Source organism: Cebus imitator, unplaced genomic scaffold (assembly GCF_001604975.1).
Source record: "Cebus imitator isolate Cc_AM_T3 unplaced genomic scaffold, Cebus_imitator-1.0 Scaffold107, whole genome shotgun sequence".
Classification (NCBI taxonomy): domain Eukaryota; kingdom Metazoa; phylum Chordata; class Mammalia; order Primates; family Cebidae; genus Cebus; species Cebus imitator.
The window spans coordinates 5295667-5312763 of NW_016107422.1; the positions used below are offsets into that span (position 1 = coordinate 5295667).

Consider the following 17097-nt stretch of genomic DNA (forward strand, 5'->3'; position numbering starts at 1 on the left):
TGGCTCATGCTTGTAATCCTAGCACTTTGGGAGGCCGAGGTGGGTGGATCACATGGTCAGGAGTTGGAGACCAGCCTGGCCAACACAGCGAAACCCTGTCTCCATGAAAAATACAAATATTAGCCAGGCATGGTGGTGCGTGCCTGTAATCCCAGCTACTCAGGAGGTTAAGGCAGGAGAATCGCTTCAACCCGGGAGGCAGAGGTTCTGGTGAGCCGAGATCATGCCACTGCACTCCAGCCTGGGTGACAAGAGCAAGGTTCTATCTAAAAAAAACAAAAAAAAAAAAAAAAGAACAACAAGAAGAATTGTCTTGGGCCACACATAAAGTACATTAACACTAACAATAGCTGATGAGCTATGTAAAAAAGAAATCACAAAAATAATCTCAGAATGTTGGATGGGAGTTTATGGATTGGTGTTGGGCCACATTCAAAGCCATCCTGGGCTGCATGTGGACCGCAGGTTGCGGGTTGGGCAAGCTTGTTCTAAGCCATGATGAAGAGGACTGAACACTCACTGGAGGTTCTAAAATTGGACAAAAACCTTCCCCAAAGTGGTACCCAAAGAGACCATGTTTTTCTCAAAAACTCACAAGACCTCAAAGTAATATTGGGCACTATGGTTACAACATCTCTGAGGGTTTCAGTTTCAAAGATAATTTTGATGAACACAAAATCCTCAGTTGTAAGAAAATAAACTCAGGGCTCTGGGTGGCTTCTTCCAGATCCCCGAAGACCTCGCTGCTCAGCCCAGCCCTGCTGTGAGCTTGACTCACCCATCGGAGCCTGGCCTGGAAGGAGTGCTGTCGGATGAGAGGGAAGACACAGAGGCCACGGACAGAGGCCGGGATGAGGAAGGCATCGTGAAGGACCGCACCATGGACCGGGGGCGGCTGCCTCTTCTGTCGTCCAGACTTGAGGGCTGAGAGTGAGAAAGAGAGAGAGAGAAGGAGACTTGTTTGATGCCTGTGCCTGCCACGGCCAGTCTCCTGAGACAAAGCGGTCTTAGCGGCATGGAATCTAGACCGCCGTCCTCCAGACTTCCATAAACAGTGCATGTTCTTGTTCTGAGTGGAAGACAAAAACAATGATTATTTTGGAGTCTTTTAAACCCTTACCCAATATTGTGAAAGTATCAGAAAGAACCTTCTTAGCCTTTTAATACTTAATGCAGTTTTCTTTACAAAGACCACAATGCATCAACACATTCCAAAGTTATAGCAGAAATGTGCAAATCAGAAAATGTAATGTAGAGTAACACCTAGAAAGTGATTTAAGATTCTTTAGATCTTTACATGACTTTTGTATGTCTCTGCATGTTGGCAGCCTATACAGATCCTCAAAATGCATAACTCCATACTGACTGACCTCTTCTAGATAAAAGTAAGATGCACCTGTTGCTTAATTAAAGGTACGTTTCTGCAAGTGACAGATGCAATGGAGCAGATGAAATCACAGCTGAAGTTGCCAAAGCTTCTCCCACTTGCTAGGTAGTGAAGTAGTGATGCCTTGTGCCCCAACACCAAAAATAAAGATCTCTAGATGGACTTTTCCATCTTCTTGACATATTACTGAAACAAGTGTCCTTGAAATATAGCACGTGTCAACATCTAATTAGCTAGAAAACTCTAGTGTACCTGCACCCTGAGCCAGATGTTGGCACATCTGGGACTGCAGCTGCCACACAGCACTTTCCTTTAACCTGAGGATGTGGAAACTAAATTCCTGTAGGGCACTTCCTCCCTGTGTGGCGCTGACCTCCCCACTGTGCAACCCCCCTGCCCATTCAGCCAATCAACTACAGAAGACCCCTGTGGACCGTGGTTCTAGCCCTCTGAGGCAAGAAGCGGTAGATTACGGGTAATGTTACTGTAACGCCACTTCCTCATCTGAAAAGTAGGCTTTTTTCTTAAATATGTGATCCCAAATAAAACAACATTTGATGTGTAAATGGTACACATTTTCTGTAAAGGTGGTCTGCAACCTTTTTGGCACCAGGGTGTCATGGAAGACAGTTTTTCCACAGACCGGCAGGGGATGGTTTCAGGGTGAAGCTGTTCCACCTCAGATCATCAGGCATTAGCTTCTCATAAGGAGCACGCCGCGTGGATCCCTCACATGCACAGTTCACAATAGTGTTCGTGCTCTCATTAGAACCTAATGCCACTGCTGATCTGACAGGAGGCGGAGCTCAGACAGTAATGTTCTCACCTCCTGCTGTGGGGTCCAGTTCCCAACAGGCCACAGGCTGGTACCAGTCCACTGCCTGGGGGCTGGGTCCCCCTGCTGCAAAGGACCAGGTAAGTATTTTAGGCTTGCAGGCCATATGGTCTCTGTGGAAACTATTGCACTCTGACATGACGGCACAAAAGCAGCCACAGGCAATACATAAATGAGTGAGCATGGTCGCCTGCCAATAAAACTTTATTTACACAACCAGGCTGGGGGCCACAGTTTGCTGACCACTGGCTCTGAGCAAAATGCAGCTGGGATTTGCCAGCAGAGAAGAGCTGGTCAATCTTGGACTTGCACCAACGATGGTGCCAGGGGATAGCTCCATGGAGACGTCCATTATAATTACTCTGCCTTTACATGAAACTAGAAGGAAAACGTGTGGGAAGTAGAAAAGTTCCTTTCTAAGGTTTCCTTTCTTGTTAAAGAATAAATGTGCTAGTAACTTTGTTAAGCCCTCCCTGTCCTATGTAGCTGTTAGACATGCCATGCTTATAGGCACGTAGTACATTCTATGTCCTTGTACTTTAACCAAGATATCTGCCTGGACGTGCTCACAGGCATGTCTCAGCTCTCCATTGCTTTTACCTGTTAGAAAAGTTTAAGTTATTAGCCAGTCAGGTTTTAGTTTAGATTGTGAGGTCTGGCTCCAGCCAACAGAGATCGGACACAGCAGTAAGGATGACCCCCAAATGCGTAAGGAATACATTTACCTGTCTTCCTTTATTCATTGTACTCTTGTGGCAAGATGGCTAGCGAGAGTACCCTTCCTGCAGTCCAGGAAATAAAAATTGTGTTGCTGAAAGATCCTTTGTCTCAGTGCCAATTTTTCTTTGTGGCACTGAGCATCTATTTTCATCTATTTCCAACAAAATGGTTGCTTATGGATTATCCCCAATTGTGAAAACCTTACCCTATACATAATCTAGAGACTCAAGTCTACATAATATCCTCTTCTCAGCCTTCCTGAAACACAGCCAGAGTGCAAGCCAAGGCCTCACTCTGTGGAGTGCTTCTTCTGTACAGTCTCTCAGCCGGGTCCTGGGGCCCTGTTTTGTGTCCTCACTATTCCTGAAGATCCTTTGGAAGAATCCTGTTCACTACTCTAGGTCCACCCTGGCTGCCTCACCTCCCACCCCCAGCACCATCCACCCACCTCCGCCACTGCATCTTCTCTCTGGCATCTAGGAGGGACTTGAAACCTCCTTACATTTTGAATGGGATGTGCTGGTGCTCTCTCTCTTTCAAAATCCACACCATCGCTTGCCATTTCTTCCATAGCAGCGCTTCTTGCTGACAAGCTCAGAGGTAGGAAAGCTAGGGCCATCATCGTGTTTCTGAACCCACCACTCAGGCCGTCCCACCCACCTATCCCACTGTGGCTCCCTTCCTGACCCTCCCCTGGAACTGCCTCTGCCTGGACTTCAACACGATCGTTTCTAGCTACAGGTGGAAGGAAGAAGGGAAGAGAGCCAGCGTGCTCATACTCAGGGGATTTCCATGGCGTGGAGGATGCAGCCTGTGAGTGTGTTCCATGGTCTACTGGGCAGGTGGAGAAGCCGCACACATACAGCGTAGAAAAAACTTGACGTGTGACATTTGGGTGGGCCCGAGCATTGGGAGCCCCATTTCAGATGTCCAGTGTGTCGGCTTCCATGTCTCTGTGATAAAATGATCTTTACAGCAGCCATGAGGACGTGGGCACTGAATGAGTGGTGCCCAGGAGGGAGCCAGTCAGGGACCAGGAGGTGGAGGCCCAATGAGGACAACCTCATGGCAGCTCCTGGAAGGCCCAGAAAGCAGTCCCTGGTCCCCGACCTCCCACCACCAAGGGCTGGGGATGTCCCTTGGAAGGTGACCTTGAGTCTTGGTCATCTTGGTTGAGATGTGTGAGTATGGGTTGTGATGAATAATGGAAGGGGGTGGCAGGAGGATGGTTCCCACCATGAAGGAACAGAGGCCACTCTTGGGGTCCCACATTTGCAGGGTGCTCCCTGGGTGTGATTGTCCCTGGGTACGACCGTGGCTTCTACTGGGCAGCCTGCTTTATAATTCCTTCTTGATTGAGCAAAGTCGTTAGAGATCAAGACATCAGGGATTTCCTTTTTTTTTTTTTTTTTTTTTTTTTTTTTCATTTGATTCAATTAGTCTCACCCAGTTCTGAGAGGTGTGACTCCAGGGTCAGACACTGTGAGTTAAAGCAGGACTGGTGGGTAGGAGTTGGGGATACTGGAACTAGGCTAGAATTGAGGCCCTGGCCCCAACGGTGTGACCCTCCATAAAACCCGGAGCCACCCGGAGCCTCAGCTTCCTCCTGAGCACAAAGGGAGTAGTCCTCCCTGCCCAGAGGGCCAGCGTTAGGATTAAATGAAATGATGCTGGGGATGCCCACAGGGCTCAAGACCCTGATGGCTGCTGCTGTCCTCACTGCCTGAGCAAACACTCATTCCAGTTCCCTTACCAAGAGCGGCCCTCTGGCCCTGCCCAGTGACCCTGAGTTTTAGTCGCTGTCTCCCAGCAGAGCTGTAACATCCCACCTTGAGCCAGCCACAGGCGCTTACTGCCCACGGTGTTGGATAGGAATGGGCTGGGATGGGGGCATTGGTTGAACTTAATCACAGGGACTGGCGCTGTACCAGGATGGGAGTGGAGAGAGTGGGAAGCAGGCACACTTCATCATGATCTGGAATGTCCCTTTCCAAATGCTATGCAAATGCCAGCTACAGCCTGGAAACTCACAGAGGGGGACATACTGTCCCTTGCAGAGGGTAGGTAGGGGGGAAGGGGCTGGGCGGGGACAGGAGATGGGCAGGCCCAGCAGGGGGGGTGCGAGTGTGGCCTGGGAAACTTGGCCACGCCTCAGAGGCCACAGGACTGAAGGACACAGCTGCACGATCAGCTCTGCATCCGAAACAGAGCCCTGGCCCCTGGCTGTTCCTGTAGGCCATGTCACACTGCTTCTCCTCCCCATGGACTCCAGCACATGGAACAGGTGACGCTAAGTGCTCCTGCTGAGGAGGGGCTATCAGATCCACCTCCCCATCAACACCCCTCCCCGCAGCCTCTGAGGAACTCCAGGGTCCCATGGATCCCAGTTAACAGAACCACTGGGATGAGTCCCCTTGGCAACTGTGGAGGCAGGGCGGGAGAGGAGAAATCCTGGAAGCTGGGGGAGCAGGTCAGGGGCCAATTGTGATGGCAAAGATGGTGGGCGAATCCCAGCACCACCACGGAGTACCATGGCTAGAACTAGCTTGAGGAGGAAAGGTGACTCCTTGGGTGTCTCCTGGGTCTGGGTGGCCAGCGGGTGATTACGACAGTAGCTGGGGAAGGGAGAGGGGGATGATGGCATGCTGGGCTTATGGCTCTCCATGGCGGTTGGAGTGATGAGGAGGATGGGAGTGGAGAGAGTGCAGAACCAGGAACGGTTTCCCTGCTCCTAACCGGACTTGAAGAGGTAGATGAACATTTGGTGAGAAACTTAAAGCTCTTTTTCACAAGCCTGAAGGCCAACACGCATGCCTCCTGCACACTGTGGGCCAGTGAAGGCATAGGGGCCAATGCTGAATGCCGCAGGTGCTCACAGGCTCATCCGCAGGGCCCTGGAGAAGCTGAGCTGCTGAGCTGTCATCCAGGGAATGGCAGCTCCTCGGAGCCCCAGGACTGGAAAGATGAAAGCCAAGGCGGAGTGGCAGAGGGGCCTGGGTATTCAGAAGTCAGAGGGTGTCCACATCTTCTCTTTCTATGGCTTAAGCTGGCTCAGAAACATTGACAAAATGGTTTATGTCCTTTCTATGCGTTTTTAAAAAAAATTTAAAATCCATCTTTTTGCAAACCAGGTGACACTAGATTGCTTTTCAAATTGCTGTGAGATATTTGTAAGTTTCCAAAGTAGATAAGACAGGAAAGGCACATTCTAGATTACTTTTTATTGCCACATTTCTCAGGGAAGGACAGGAGGACCTGCTAGTCCCCTTGCCTGCTCAAAGGATGCTTGTGGAGCCTGCTGTTGGGGTCAAAGGATGCAGCAGGACTCTGCAAGGGAGGTCCAGGGAACAAAGTATCCCAGGGTGGAAAATGCAACCTTCATTGTGTTTCTGGATTCCCCTCACACCCTAAGTCTCCCAGTGGGATGCCCTAGCTGCTGCTACAGAGAAGAGTGGGGAGTTCAGTGGAGATGGTGCTGCCTCACAATGTGCTGGAAATAAACTCCAGCCAAAGACACAGCACCCCAGAGCACACAGCACCCTACCTGCCTGCCCGTGCTGTCTCCACCTGTGCCCAAAGCAAGCATGCCCAGAAATCATGAAACATGGCAGAGAAGGGATGTGCAGGATGTCTGGTGAGCTAGACAGCTTTCTGTGATTTTGAAATATACATTAAATGATTGAGAACACAGGAAGCTTTTCACTTAGTAGAAAATGACAAGATTTCACAAGCATTTGTTTCTTAGTATTAACACTGGCATCAAATTTGAGAGAGATGCCCTGTGACGCACTCTGAGATGCTTCTTGGCACTCAGCTCTGGATGTAAGGAGTTGCGGGCTCTGAAGCTATCAAGCACTACTCTAGCATTCTGACTTGCACAAAGTGTCCTCCAGCACAGCTTGGAAGGAGAGCACCCTGATTTCCAAGCCTGTTCACCTGCAGCAGCTCCTGGTAGGCTGTCAGCTCCAGACTCCCACCTGCTGAGTTTTCAACCTCAGAGCAGCAGTTGTGTTATGTTGGCTTTGTTGGGTTCAAGCCCTGCTGGGCCTGGGAGCCCCTCATATGATGGACAGCAGGCCCTGGGCTTGGAGGCGCTGAGGTTCAGCCGTGCCTGGCCGAGTGGGAAGACAGGGAGAGCATGCAGTATGATCAAAACCAAATTACCTTCTCTCAGCAGGTCTCATATGCATTTCCTACCATGTGGGCAAGAGGCAGAGAAGCTCTGTGGTGCCAAATGTTAGCTCCTGGAGTAGGGGCTGAAAGCACAGACTCTGGAGGTACATGGATGGGGCCTGAACCATGGGTCTGCCATGTGCTAGGGTGTGACCTAGTTACCTTCCCATGTCCGTTTCCTTCACTATAAAACGGGGGTGACTGCAGTGCCTGCTTCATAGACCGTGAGGCGGATTAAGCAGCTGAGTATCTCTACAGCACTTAGAAAGGTCCCTTGCACATGGGAAGCACTAAATTAGTGTTTGCTTATTGAGATCAATGCGTGAAAGAAAGAGGGTTCAACGGAGAGTAGCTGAGAACTTCAGGGACTGGTGGACAGGCGGCCCTGGGACAAGAGAAAACCAGAATGGCACACCCTACTCGACAGCTGGTCTTCAAGGAGCAGAGAAAAGCGCCGTGTGTTATTAGGGAGAAGCAGCGTGACTTCCCACAGCTCGCTTCCTTTTGCAGGGGAGCTGAAGCCCTGTGCACAGCCCCTCAGTGTCAGCAGGCACGGCATTCCAGTAGACAGAAGAGGGCTCCCTGCTTCTCTTTGCCACATTGCCCTTCATCCCTGAACAATGGGGAGTGGGAACCCTTTGCTGGGCCTAATGTCTTCAGAGTCCACGAGCAGGCAGGGTAGGCCCAGCAAAGCTCCCAGAGGCTGAGTAAGGATGGGAGCACCACTTGGAAACGCACAGCAGGGTGGCACTCTACTCATGGCGCCTGGCTTTGCCCCCATGGCTCCTGGGGACGGTCTCAAGTGGGCTAGAAGACTTGAACTGCAAGGCTTTTGCCTCATTAAAACTCACAAGCTGCTCTCCACCCTGCTCCTGATGCCAGCCGCTGCTCAGAAACCTTCCATAAACTCATTCCTAAAGCTCTGTTCTGCGCTTCGTCCCAAGTAGAGCCTCCTGCCCCAGCCAGGCATCCCTTGTTCTTGGAGGTTGGGTGCCTCTCCATCTCCACTCTGTGTTTTCTCTTCTGCCCAAAGCATCGCTGGCCCCTGGCCTGTCATTCAAACTCCTGCGTCTCAGCCTTTGTTGAGGGAGTCCTTTCCCCAGGCAGTGTTTTCCTGATCTCCGCCCCTGACCATATCTGGCTTATCCTCCTTGGTTTAGACCAATTACCTCTTCCTACAATAGGTGAATCTTTGCTAATAAGTTCACACTCCAGATGTTCATCACTTCTCCCCTGATGACCAAGAGCCTCCGATTTCAACCTTGGGTGGGGCCCACATGGGGGCTGTTGCCCTGTGTGTGTTATATGGCCGTAGGTGTGTGGTGTCAACCAGCCAAGTCACCTGGGCCGCTGTGAGATTTCTCCATTGCTCTGTAACAATAAGGCTGGACTGTGTTCACAGCAGGTAAGGGGGCATTTGGCAATCAAGGAAATTCATGAATGTTTATTCACCCCGGCATTTCCAATCCCCTTATTGAAAGGAAGTTGCTGGGTTGCTGGTAGACAGACTGCTCAAGGGGATTGGGTCCCCTCACATCCCACTTCCTAAGCAGGTGCCATGTGCACATGTGGGTTCCTCTGCTCTGGGAGCCTGTGCCAGTTAGACAGTGGGATGCCCAGACACCCGATCTTCAGCAACACGACCCCCTTACCATGATTCGGACGCCGTACTGTTTCTCCACTTTCTCCTTCAGCTGTTTGAAACAAGCCTCCATCCTCTCATGGAACGGCCTCAGTGCCTCTGTGACTTTGTCTCCATGAATTCTGATCCCTTCGGCCAAAAATGGAATCTAAAAAACATAGAGGTTGACATTCCTTATTTTTTGGATGATGGTCTAGGAAGAGCAACGGCACACTTGGGGAAAGTGGAACTATGCAAAATGATCTGCTTTTGTTTCCAGATCAAACTAGCTGATTCAATTCACCAGCAGGCATATCACCCCAAAGACCAAAATGGTTACATGGAAACCATTTGTGTTCTGAACTGATTACGTCCAGTTCGGAGCACCCTACACCATGGCTACGCAATTGATTCCCCGGAATAGGCTTATCTGTGCTTTTCACTTGAGTTTGGGAAGAGCTGTACCTTGAATTTGTTAAGATCTAACTTATTCTATTAGCAAAGGGTCATGGCAGAGTGCAAACATTTTCTAGCTAAGAATATTGCCTTTACAAGAACCCTATTCCAAAACCTAATTATATGTGATCTATAGTCCTAAAAAATATTCCTTTTTTGGAAGGGAAAACCAAATTCATTCTTCTTTAAAACTAAAAATAATCACTTCTCTGCCGACACTGCTGTCACAAAATATCCATGCCAACACTTCACTTCCGAGAGTGGAGATGCAGCTGACCTTTAAAAACGTTATAAGAGAGACATTTTCATTCTCCCAGCTGCAGAGACCCACCAGAGTTGCTGCTGTTGGGGGTGGGAAAAGGAAAAGGAAAAGTATCCCCTTCTGTCCCTGCTCTCTGCTTCCCCTCAGGGGCTTGGACTCAGTTAGACATTCTTCCATGCAATCAAGCTAAGAGGCTTCCTCTCAATAATTTATAATTAAATCAAAATACTGATTAAAAACAGATTTTCCTAATAGGACAGAACACCAATCTAAATGAGCAGATTTATTGGTATGAACGATAATAAGTACACAATTGAATTTCATGTGAGCAAATTCAAGAAATCTTATCAAGATGAATCAACACATCAAATGTATTTGGTTGCCATTTATAGCACGCAGCTGTTGCCTCTCTTGGTGCTCCAGGAAAGGAGGGAGTGGTGGTGCTCTCCCGCATTCTCAGCCCTCCTAGCCTGCTTGGAGCCTGAACCGACATAAAAGTTTGTTTTGCTGACAGTTGGGCCCAAACCCAAGGCACGTGTCAGTTTACCCCTTTCTGGTCAGTCATTGCCGAAAGGACAGCATGCAGGTGAGATTTCAAAATACGTGGGATATTTTAATATTCCCTGTGAATTACTTGTGCAGATGGCAGCTTCCCCAGGGCTAGCCATAGTTTACTCAGGGCTAGCGGTAGAAAATGCTCACTGTCAGCCTTCTGCTTACTGAGTTCCGCCTTGGGGGATGACGCACACCGACTGGGACAAGTTTTGGCGGGATGTCGAACGTGTTGTGTCTCTCTCTGGCTGCAAAGCGCAAGGATGTGTGGAGTCCCTGTCACAAGGTGAAAGCACAGCCGCCCTAGATACCAAAAGCATTTCTGATGTAGGATGGGCATTTCTCAAACTATGAAAATGTAATCTAGTTTCTCAGTTTTGCTGTTGGTGATGTTGATGGTGGTGTGATAAAACTCCTGATTGGTCAGATTCTTTCTATCAAAGAAGCTACTTGCCAGGTGAGAGTTAAGACCATTTGGCTTAGGTCAATGACGCTGCTTGAACTGCAATTTGAGAGGTGAAATTTACAAGGTGTGAGAATTCATCACTCTCAACAGTTACTGACATTGACTGGAAATAACCTTGTTATAGGATGGGATCTGGTCTTTTGTTATACATCTACTTGGGGCTGAACTGCAGGTGTGATTCTAAATGAATGAAGATAAGAAGATGCCCTGAGTAAACACACTCCAACGCACAAGGCACTTAATACACAAATAGACCGAGGCTCTGAAATGGTCTCTGGGACCCTTTAGTTCAGTGGCTTCCACTCTGGCTAAGCATCAGAGTCTCTCAGGCAAACTCCTGAATCCCAGCTCCAGAGCCCTAATTTGCTGTGGGCAGATCTCAGGAATCTGCATTCCTAGAGTTTCTCAGAGCCCAGAGACGGGAGAGGACTGTCCCTAAGTCACACCTCTAGTTGATCAAAGCAGGCCTGCAGCCTGCTCCATAAAGGTGCCCTCCTGATGGGCCGTATTTGAAGTTTGCTCCTGTCTGTCCCCTGCACAGATTCATACCCTGAAAGCAGCACAGAACATTTGGACGCCCCGATCAGGGCTCCAGGAGCACCGCCCCTGGACACAACCATCATGCTTGTCATCAGCTGGGGATGATGGCTGAGTTCAGCCTTTCATCTTTGTACATTTCAAAAGAGAAATATGTATACATCACAGTAGTTTAATATGAGACTGTATGGATTTATCTCTGGATACTCGGCAGGGATGCTCCACAATGACAGCTGTGTATGGGGAAAGATGCAGTGGTGCCTTTGAGAAAGTGGCTCATGACCTGGTGCCAGCTGCAAACCTAGAAGGGGCGCCACGCAGTGTGCACCCTGACTGCAAGCTCCCACCCAGCAAGGAGCAGGTCAGCCCATCCTCTGCTTCCAAGTCAGCAAGCAGGGCTGAGGAGGAGCTGCCTGGGACTTATTAACCAACCTTCAGAAACCATTTTAGGCATCGGAGATGTGCTTTTTCTACACTGGTGATGTAAACTCTGCACATGTGTCCTGGGATCCCAGGAGAAAAACCTCATTCTGCCCTGATAGAGTTTCGGGAAACAAACCAAACCAAATGAACTAATAAACAAAAAAAGAACAAAGCATTCTGATAAACTCAAACTTCTCATTTTTAATGAACATATGACTTAGTTGCCAATACCAAGACATGGGTTTTCCAAACATTTGCAAATGAAAGCAAAATCACAGGTAATGTTTTGAATATGCATTTTTATCACTGACTTAATAAAGTTACTAGAAAACTGATTCTTTCTTTTAACTTTCCTGTGACCTGCTTTAAAATTCATACTTTAATATAGTTATTAGAAATGATGACATAGTGCTGACATAAAGTTGCTCTCTGGGGAACAAATTATTTTCCTCTGTAGGACCTGAAACTCTTAAAATCCAATTTGCTGTAAAAGCTTACAGGAAAAAAAAAATCAATCGAACTTTTGCAGACCAAACTAGTTTTTGTATAGCAATGGTTTTATAGCCTGCAGAGGAATTTTGAATTTTGTACCCCTTAGTACAAAATCTACAACATCTAAAATGGAATCATTTAAACTTTTAAACTCTCTCTCGCCTTTTTAGTTACAGAGGGAGACTGTCTACATGAGGCTTACATTCTGTGCAAAGAAACCACAGTTGGCCAACAATGTCCCTTTCAGCCACAGTCTGAGGACTTTTAAAAATCAAAATGCAGACAGATTTGTGACAAAGTCTGATTTCTTCCCTTTTAAAATAGTTTTTGTTTATATATGCATATCAATACAACTTCTCACTCACTAAAATTATTATTTAAAAGACAAAATAACAAGTCTTGTTGAGGGGGACAAAGAAGGTCACGCATTACGGCTGGTGGGAATGTAAAATGGTGCTGCGATCGTACAAGAGTTTGGCAGTTTTGCAAAAATTGAACATATTACCACACAAGCCAGTGATTCTAAATTTGGGTATATACCCCAAACTATAGAAGTACTGAAAGCAGGGACTTGAGCAGGTATTTGTATACTCACGATCATAGCAGTATTACTTACACTAGCCAAAAGGTAGAAATGACCCACATGTTCCTCCACAGATACATGGAGAAACGATTGTGGTCTCTCCCTGTGATGGAATATGATTCAGCCTTAAAAAGGAATGAAGTTCTGACACATGCTACAACATGGATGAAACTGGAAGACACTGTGCTAACAGAAACAAGCCAAACACAGAAGGACAAATAGTACATGATTCCACTCATATACGGTATCTAGAGTAGGCAAATTCATAGAAACACAACGTAGAATCGCGGTTCCCAGGGGCTGAGTGGAGGGAGGAACGGGGAAGCTGGTGGAGCACTGCAAGATGACAAGGCTCTGGAGACGGGTGGTGGAACAGGTTGTACGACAATGTGAATGTACTTACTGCCTCTGAACTGGGCACTTAAAAATGGCTGAGATGGGAAACTTCATGTGTATTTTATCATAATTATTTGTAATAGATACATAATATATATCATGTTTATATCTCAATAGAAGTACTTAGAATTATAAAAATCCAACCTGTCCTATACATCTAAAAACAAATTTAAGAGGACTCATACCTTGGCTCAAAACCAAAGCTCAGCCTTGCTCCACTCTGAGATGTCTCATTGGCCAATGTGCTGATGACAGAGTGGCCACTAAGAAGAGGCCCCGCTGGGATGCCAGAATAAAAATGCTCACAGTGGCCTGGTGCAGTGGCTCATGCCTGTAATCCCAACAGTGTGGGAGGCCAAGGCAGGTGGATCACCTGAGGTCAGGAGTTCAAGACCAGCCTGGCCAACATAGCAAAACCCCATCTGTACTACAAATACAAAAAAATTAGCCGGGCATGGTGGTGAACTGTAGTCCCAGCTACTGGAAAGGCTAAGGTAGGAGAATCACTTGAACCCCAGAGGAGGAGCGAGACTTTATCTCAAAAACAAACAAAGTGCTCACAGTCTTGTAAGAGGAACAGACTTGCCCTGGTTTTTTTTTTTTTTGAGATGGAGTTTCGTTCTTGTTGGCCAGGCTGGAGTGCAATGGCGCGATCTCAGCTCACTGCAACCTCCGCCTCCTGGGTTCAAGCGATTCTTTTGCCTCAGCCTCCCAAGTAGCTGGGATTATAGGTGTGCACCACCACACCCGGCTAATTGTGTATCGTGCCCTGTTCTGGACTGGGGGCAGATCAACTGCACAGCATCTCCGGGCCTCGACTGGGAGCCCGGAACCCCAGCTTAGCAAAGCGGCCTAGGCTATGACACCTGGCTGAAGCCCAAGCAGGCCTTTGCCCTCACCTCCCTCAACTCTCTTTACACAGTGTGATGAGAAGATCTCGGGACAGCACCCTCCTCACCTCCCACGGGAGAAAAGGAGGCCTAAGAAGCAGTGGCATAAACAGCAGAGCAGGCAGGTGCCGGTCAAACTCTTGTGAGGACTGGCTCTTGACAACCCCAAACTTTCAGGCTCAGGAAGGCTCTGAGAGGCACAGACGCATCCGCTAGGTCCTGACACTGAACACGAGGCACCCTCCAGAGTCTGCCCTTTCAAGATGATGGCCCTCTAGGAACAGCTCCAGAGGCCTCAGGAGCATGAGTACAATAGTGAAATGGCATGCGCAATTCCAGCTGGGAAAACACAGAGGAGGGTGCGCACCACCGCCAGAGGTGCATGGAGGACTGGGAGAGCATGCACTGCAGCTTCTGACCTACAGGCATTTCACAGGGGCTGCACTGGCCCTGGCGCCTTTCCTGGCACAGGCTAGAGCTCAAGGCTTCATGGCTCTGAGCTCTCCTCGAGGTTCTATCAATACAGACAGAGAGTCTTCCAGCAGCCGGCAGAATTGAACAAGGGGAGGAAAGAGACCTTGTTATTTGCAAGAGATAATTTTCTGGGTGTTCAAATTCATGACTGTAGCCCAGGAGCTGAGTTGATCATGACAGCAGTGGGCGGGTTCACCCAGGGATAATCACAGTCATGTGCGCCATGACTACAGCCCAGACGCTCCATGCCGGCTAGTGTGTGCTCAGCCTAGACCCTCCTGGCTTTTCTTCCCTCCAGCCACACAGGGCTCTCGCTGGACACCTTACCTGCCAGGCAATCAGGTCCTTGAGCTTCTCGATCTTTTCACGGGCCTCAGGGTGCTCCTGCAGGTACCGGTCTGTAAAGAAGGCCTGGTGGGGACAGGGAGAGTTGCTCAGTGCACCTGCTCAGCAACAGGGTTTTACACACTTACTGTGTGCCAGGCCCTGAGAATAAAGCTATGCATAAAACAGACCCACAGGGAGCTCACTCCAGACGTGGGGTCACACTCTCCACAGCACTCAGGACAAAATGTCTCATAAGGTCAAACACGGTCAGTGGAGCTAACAGGCTATCCACAGCAGCAATCCTGGTTCTGGGGGTCCAGGAAGGCCACGGCTGACCTGGTGGTTCAGTCCTGCCGGGTGGCAGCGAATACAGCCCTCCCAGTTACCCACATGCCCATGCCCGCCATTGCCCCCGGCCCCTGCACCTGCGAGGCCTGACCTACACCTGAAGGTAAAGAACTTCTTTGTGCAAGTGCGGGTAACCACCCCCCACCCCCCACAGCCTTCTCTCAGGCAGGGTACGCCCTTTCTGTCTGTTTTTACTCTGTCTAGATCAGGGGTCAACAAGCTTTTTGTGTGCAAGGCCAGATGGTAAACATTTTAGGTTTTGTGGATCATACAGGTCTCTGTCACAACTACTCAGCGCTGCCACTACTCAAGGCCCCAGTTACAGTATCAGGAAAATTGCCTCAGGTGATAAGTAAGTGCACAGGCGTGGCCTTGTTCCAAAAGAACTGCATTTACAAACAGGCAGGGGCAGGCCCGTGGTCTAGACTACATCCATGTGCTTCAACTTCTTCCCATTCCCACAGAGCTAGGATCCAGGGAGACTAGCTGGCCAGGGCCCCTCCGCCATCAAAGTGTCAAAGCTCCCTAGTCCTGATACTCTGATGTTTTTGCCTAACTTTATCTTTTGGCCTTTAAGATCCCAGACCTTGTAAAAGGCACTGGAGGCTTGGGCACAGATAAGCCCAACCTGGATAGGTCAGTGGGGGCTTCCCAGCTGTCTGGGGATCCCTGGGGAGGCTGGCCGGGGCTCAGGCCTGGACTTTGCTGCAGCCTTCATGAAGGGGCTGCCACTGGCTGCTGCTGCATGGCCTTGGCTGGGCCACTGCTGAGACTGCTCAGTCCCTGAGACCAGGGGCGTTTCTGGGCTTTGGGGACTGTTTGGAATCTCAAGCCCGTCCCAGGGCAGGGCAAGCTGGTGGGTCCCGTGCCTTTTCGTAGTTTGTGAAGCCCCCCATGACAGCTGGGTCCACGATGCCATTCAGGAGCATGGAGAGTGGGTTGATGGGCAGGCTGGGGTCGTCCAGGTGCTGCTGCACCATGCTGTTGATCTTGTCATTTGTCAGCTGCATGGTCTCGATGGCGTTCTCCAGGGGGCTAATTTCCACCTGCAAGGAGAGAGGAGAGCCTGACATCAGCCCCGTGGCTGCCTCCGCTCCCGGGGTCTCACCAGAGGAGCCACGTGTGCTCTGGGGCAGGCTTCCTGCTCCTCCATGCACCTTTCTTCCAAACAGAATGTTTGGGCAGCTGGGCATTTTATTATTGTTTGTTCCCATAGATGAAAATTCCAAAGGAACAAAGAAAGTGGCTGCGTGGCTCTGGGGGCGGGGACTGCGTGTATGCACGTAGCTATGAGCTTATGGGGTCATCCCAGGAAGACACACAGCCCTGAGTGGCGCTTCAACACAACCTGCTTCAGATCAGACACTTCCCATCGTGCTTTTGTTCTCTGCTTGTTGTGCAGAGAGAGAAGATGTTTGGGAATTTTGAGGAATTCAGGCCCGGGCAGCCTGCCCTACCTGTCTGCTTAGGGAGGTTGAGGGAGGTCAAGGGAGGGCCCTGCCATGGCACCACACACCAGCGTGTGAAGGAAGAGTGATGGCTGGGTGCGGTGGCTCACGCTTGCAATTCTAGCACTTTGGGAGGGTGAGGCGGGCAGATCACCTGAGGTCAGGAGTTCAAGACCAGCCTGGCCAACATCTCTACTAAAAATACAAAAATCAGCCAGGCATGGTGGTGCATCCCTGTAATCCCATGCACTTGGGAGGCTGAGGCAGGAGAATTACGTGAACCCAGGAGGCAGAGGTTGCAGTGAGCCGAGATTGTGCCACTGCACTCCAGCCTGGGCAATAGAATGGAGAGAAAAAAAGGGGTGCTCACAGCCCCCTGGGGCTGGAGGAAAGGGCTGCTTGGAGCACTCCAAGCCGCTCTCACAGGCATCGTTTGCATTAGTGCAGGAGATGGGGGACTGACCATCTGTCCTCCTGGCTTCCCCTGCATGCCTCTAAGGGACCTCCACCCTCTTTCTCAGAGGACCCCATAGGGCCTGGTCTGGCCGAATCCCAGCCCAGTGCTCTCCAGCTCAGCCTGAAGGTGCCAGGGCAACGTGGCTGGGTCTCAGGCAGGGACCACAGCTGCCCTCAGGTCTTACATGAACAGAACAAACCTCCTCCCCATGCTGGGCCATGCGGACCATATCCCAGGGTGATCTCAGCAA

General features: G+C 49.6%; 1 protein-coding gene across 1 annotated transcript in view; it reads right to left on the reverse strand.

Annotated features, from left to right (window-relative positions):
- The window catches only part of DOCK1 (dedicator of cytokinesis 1), a 541550-nt gene that overhangs the window by 18925 nt on the left and 505528 nt on the right, over positions 1 to 17097 (reverse strand). Inside the window, 4 exon segments of the mRNA XM_017537892.2 lie at positions 779 to 924; positions 8768 to 8905; positions 14595 to 14678; positions 15812 to 15988. Coding sequence (XP_017393381.1) covers positions 779 to 924; positions 8768 to 8905; positions 14595 to 14678; positions 15812 to 15988 — 545 coding nt within the window.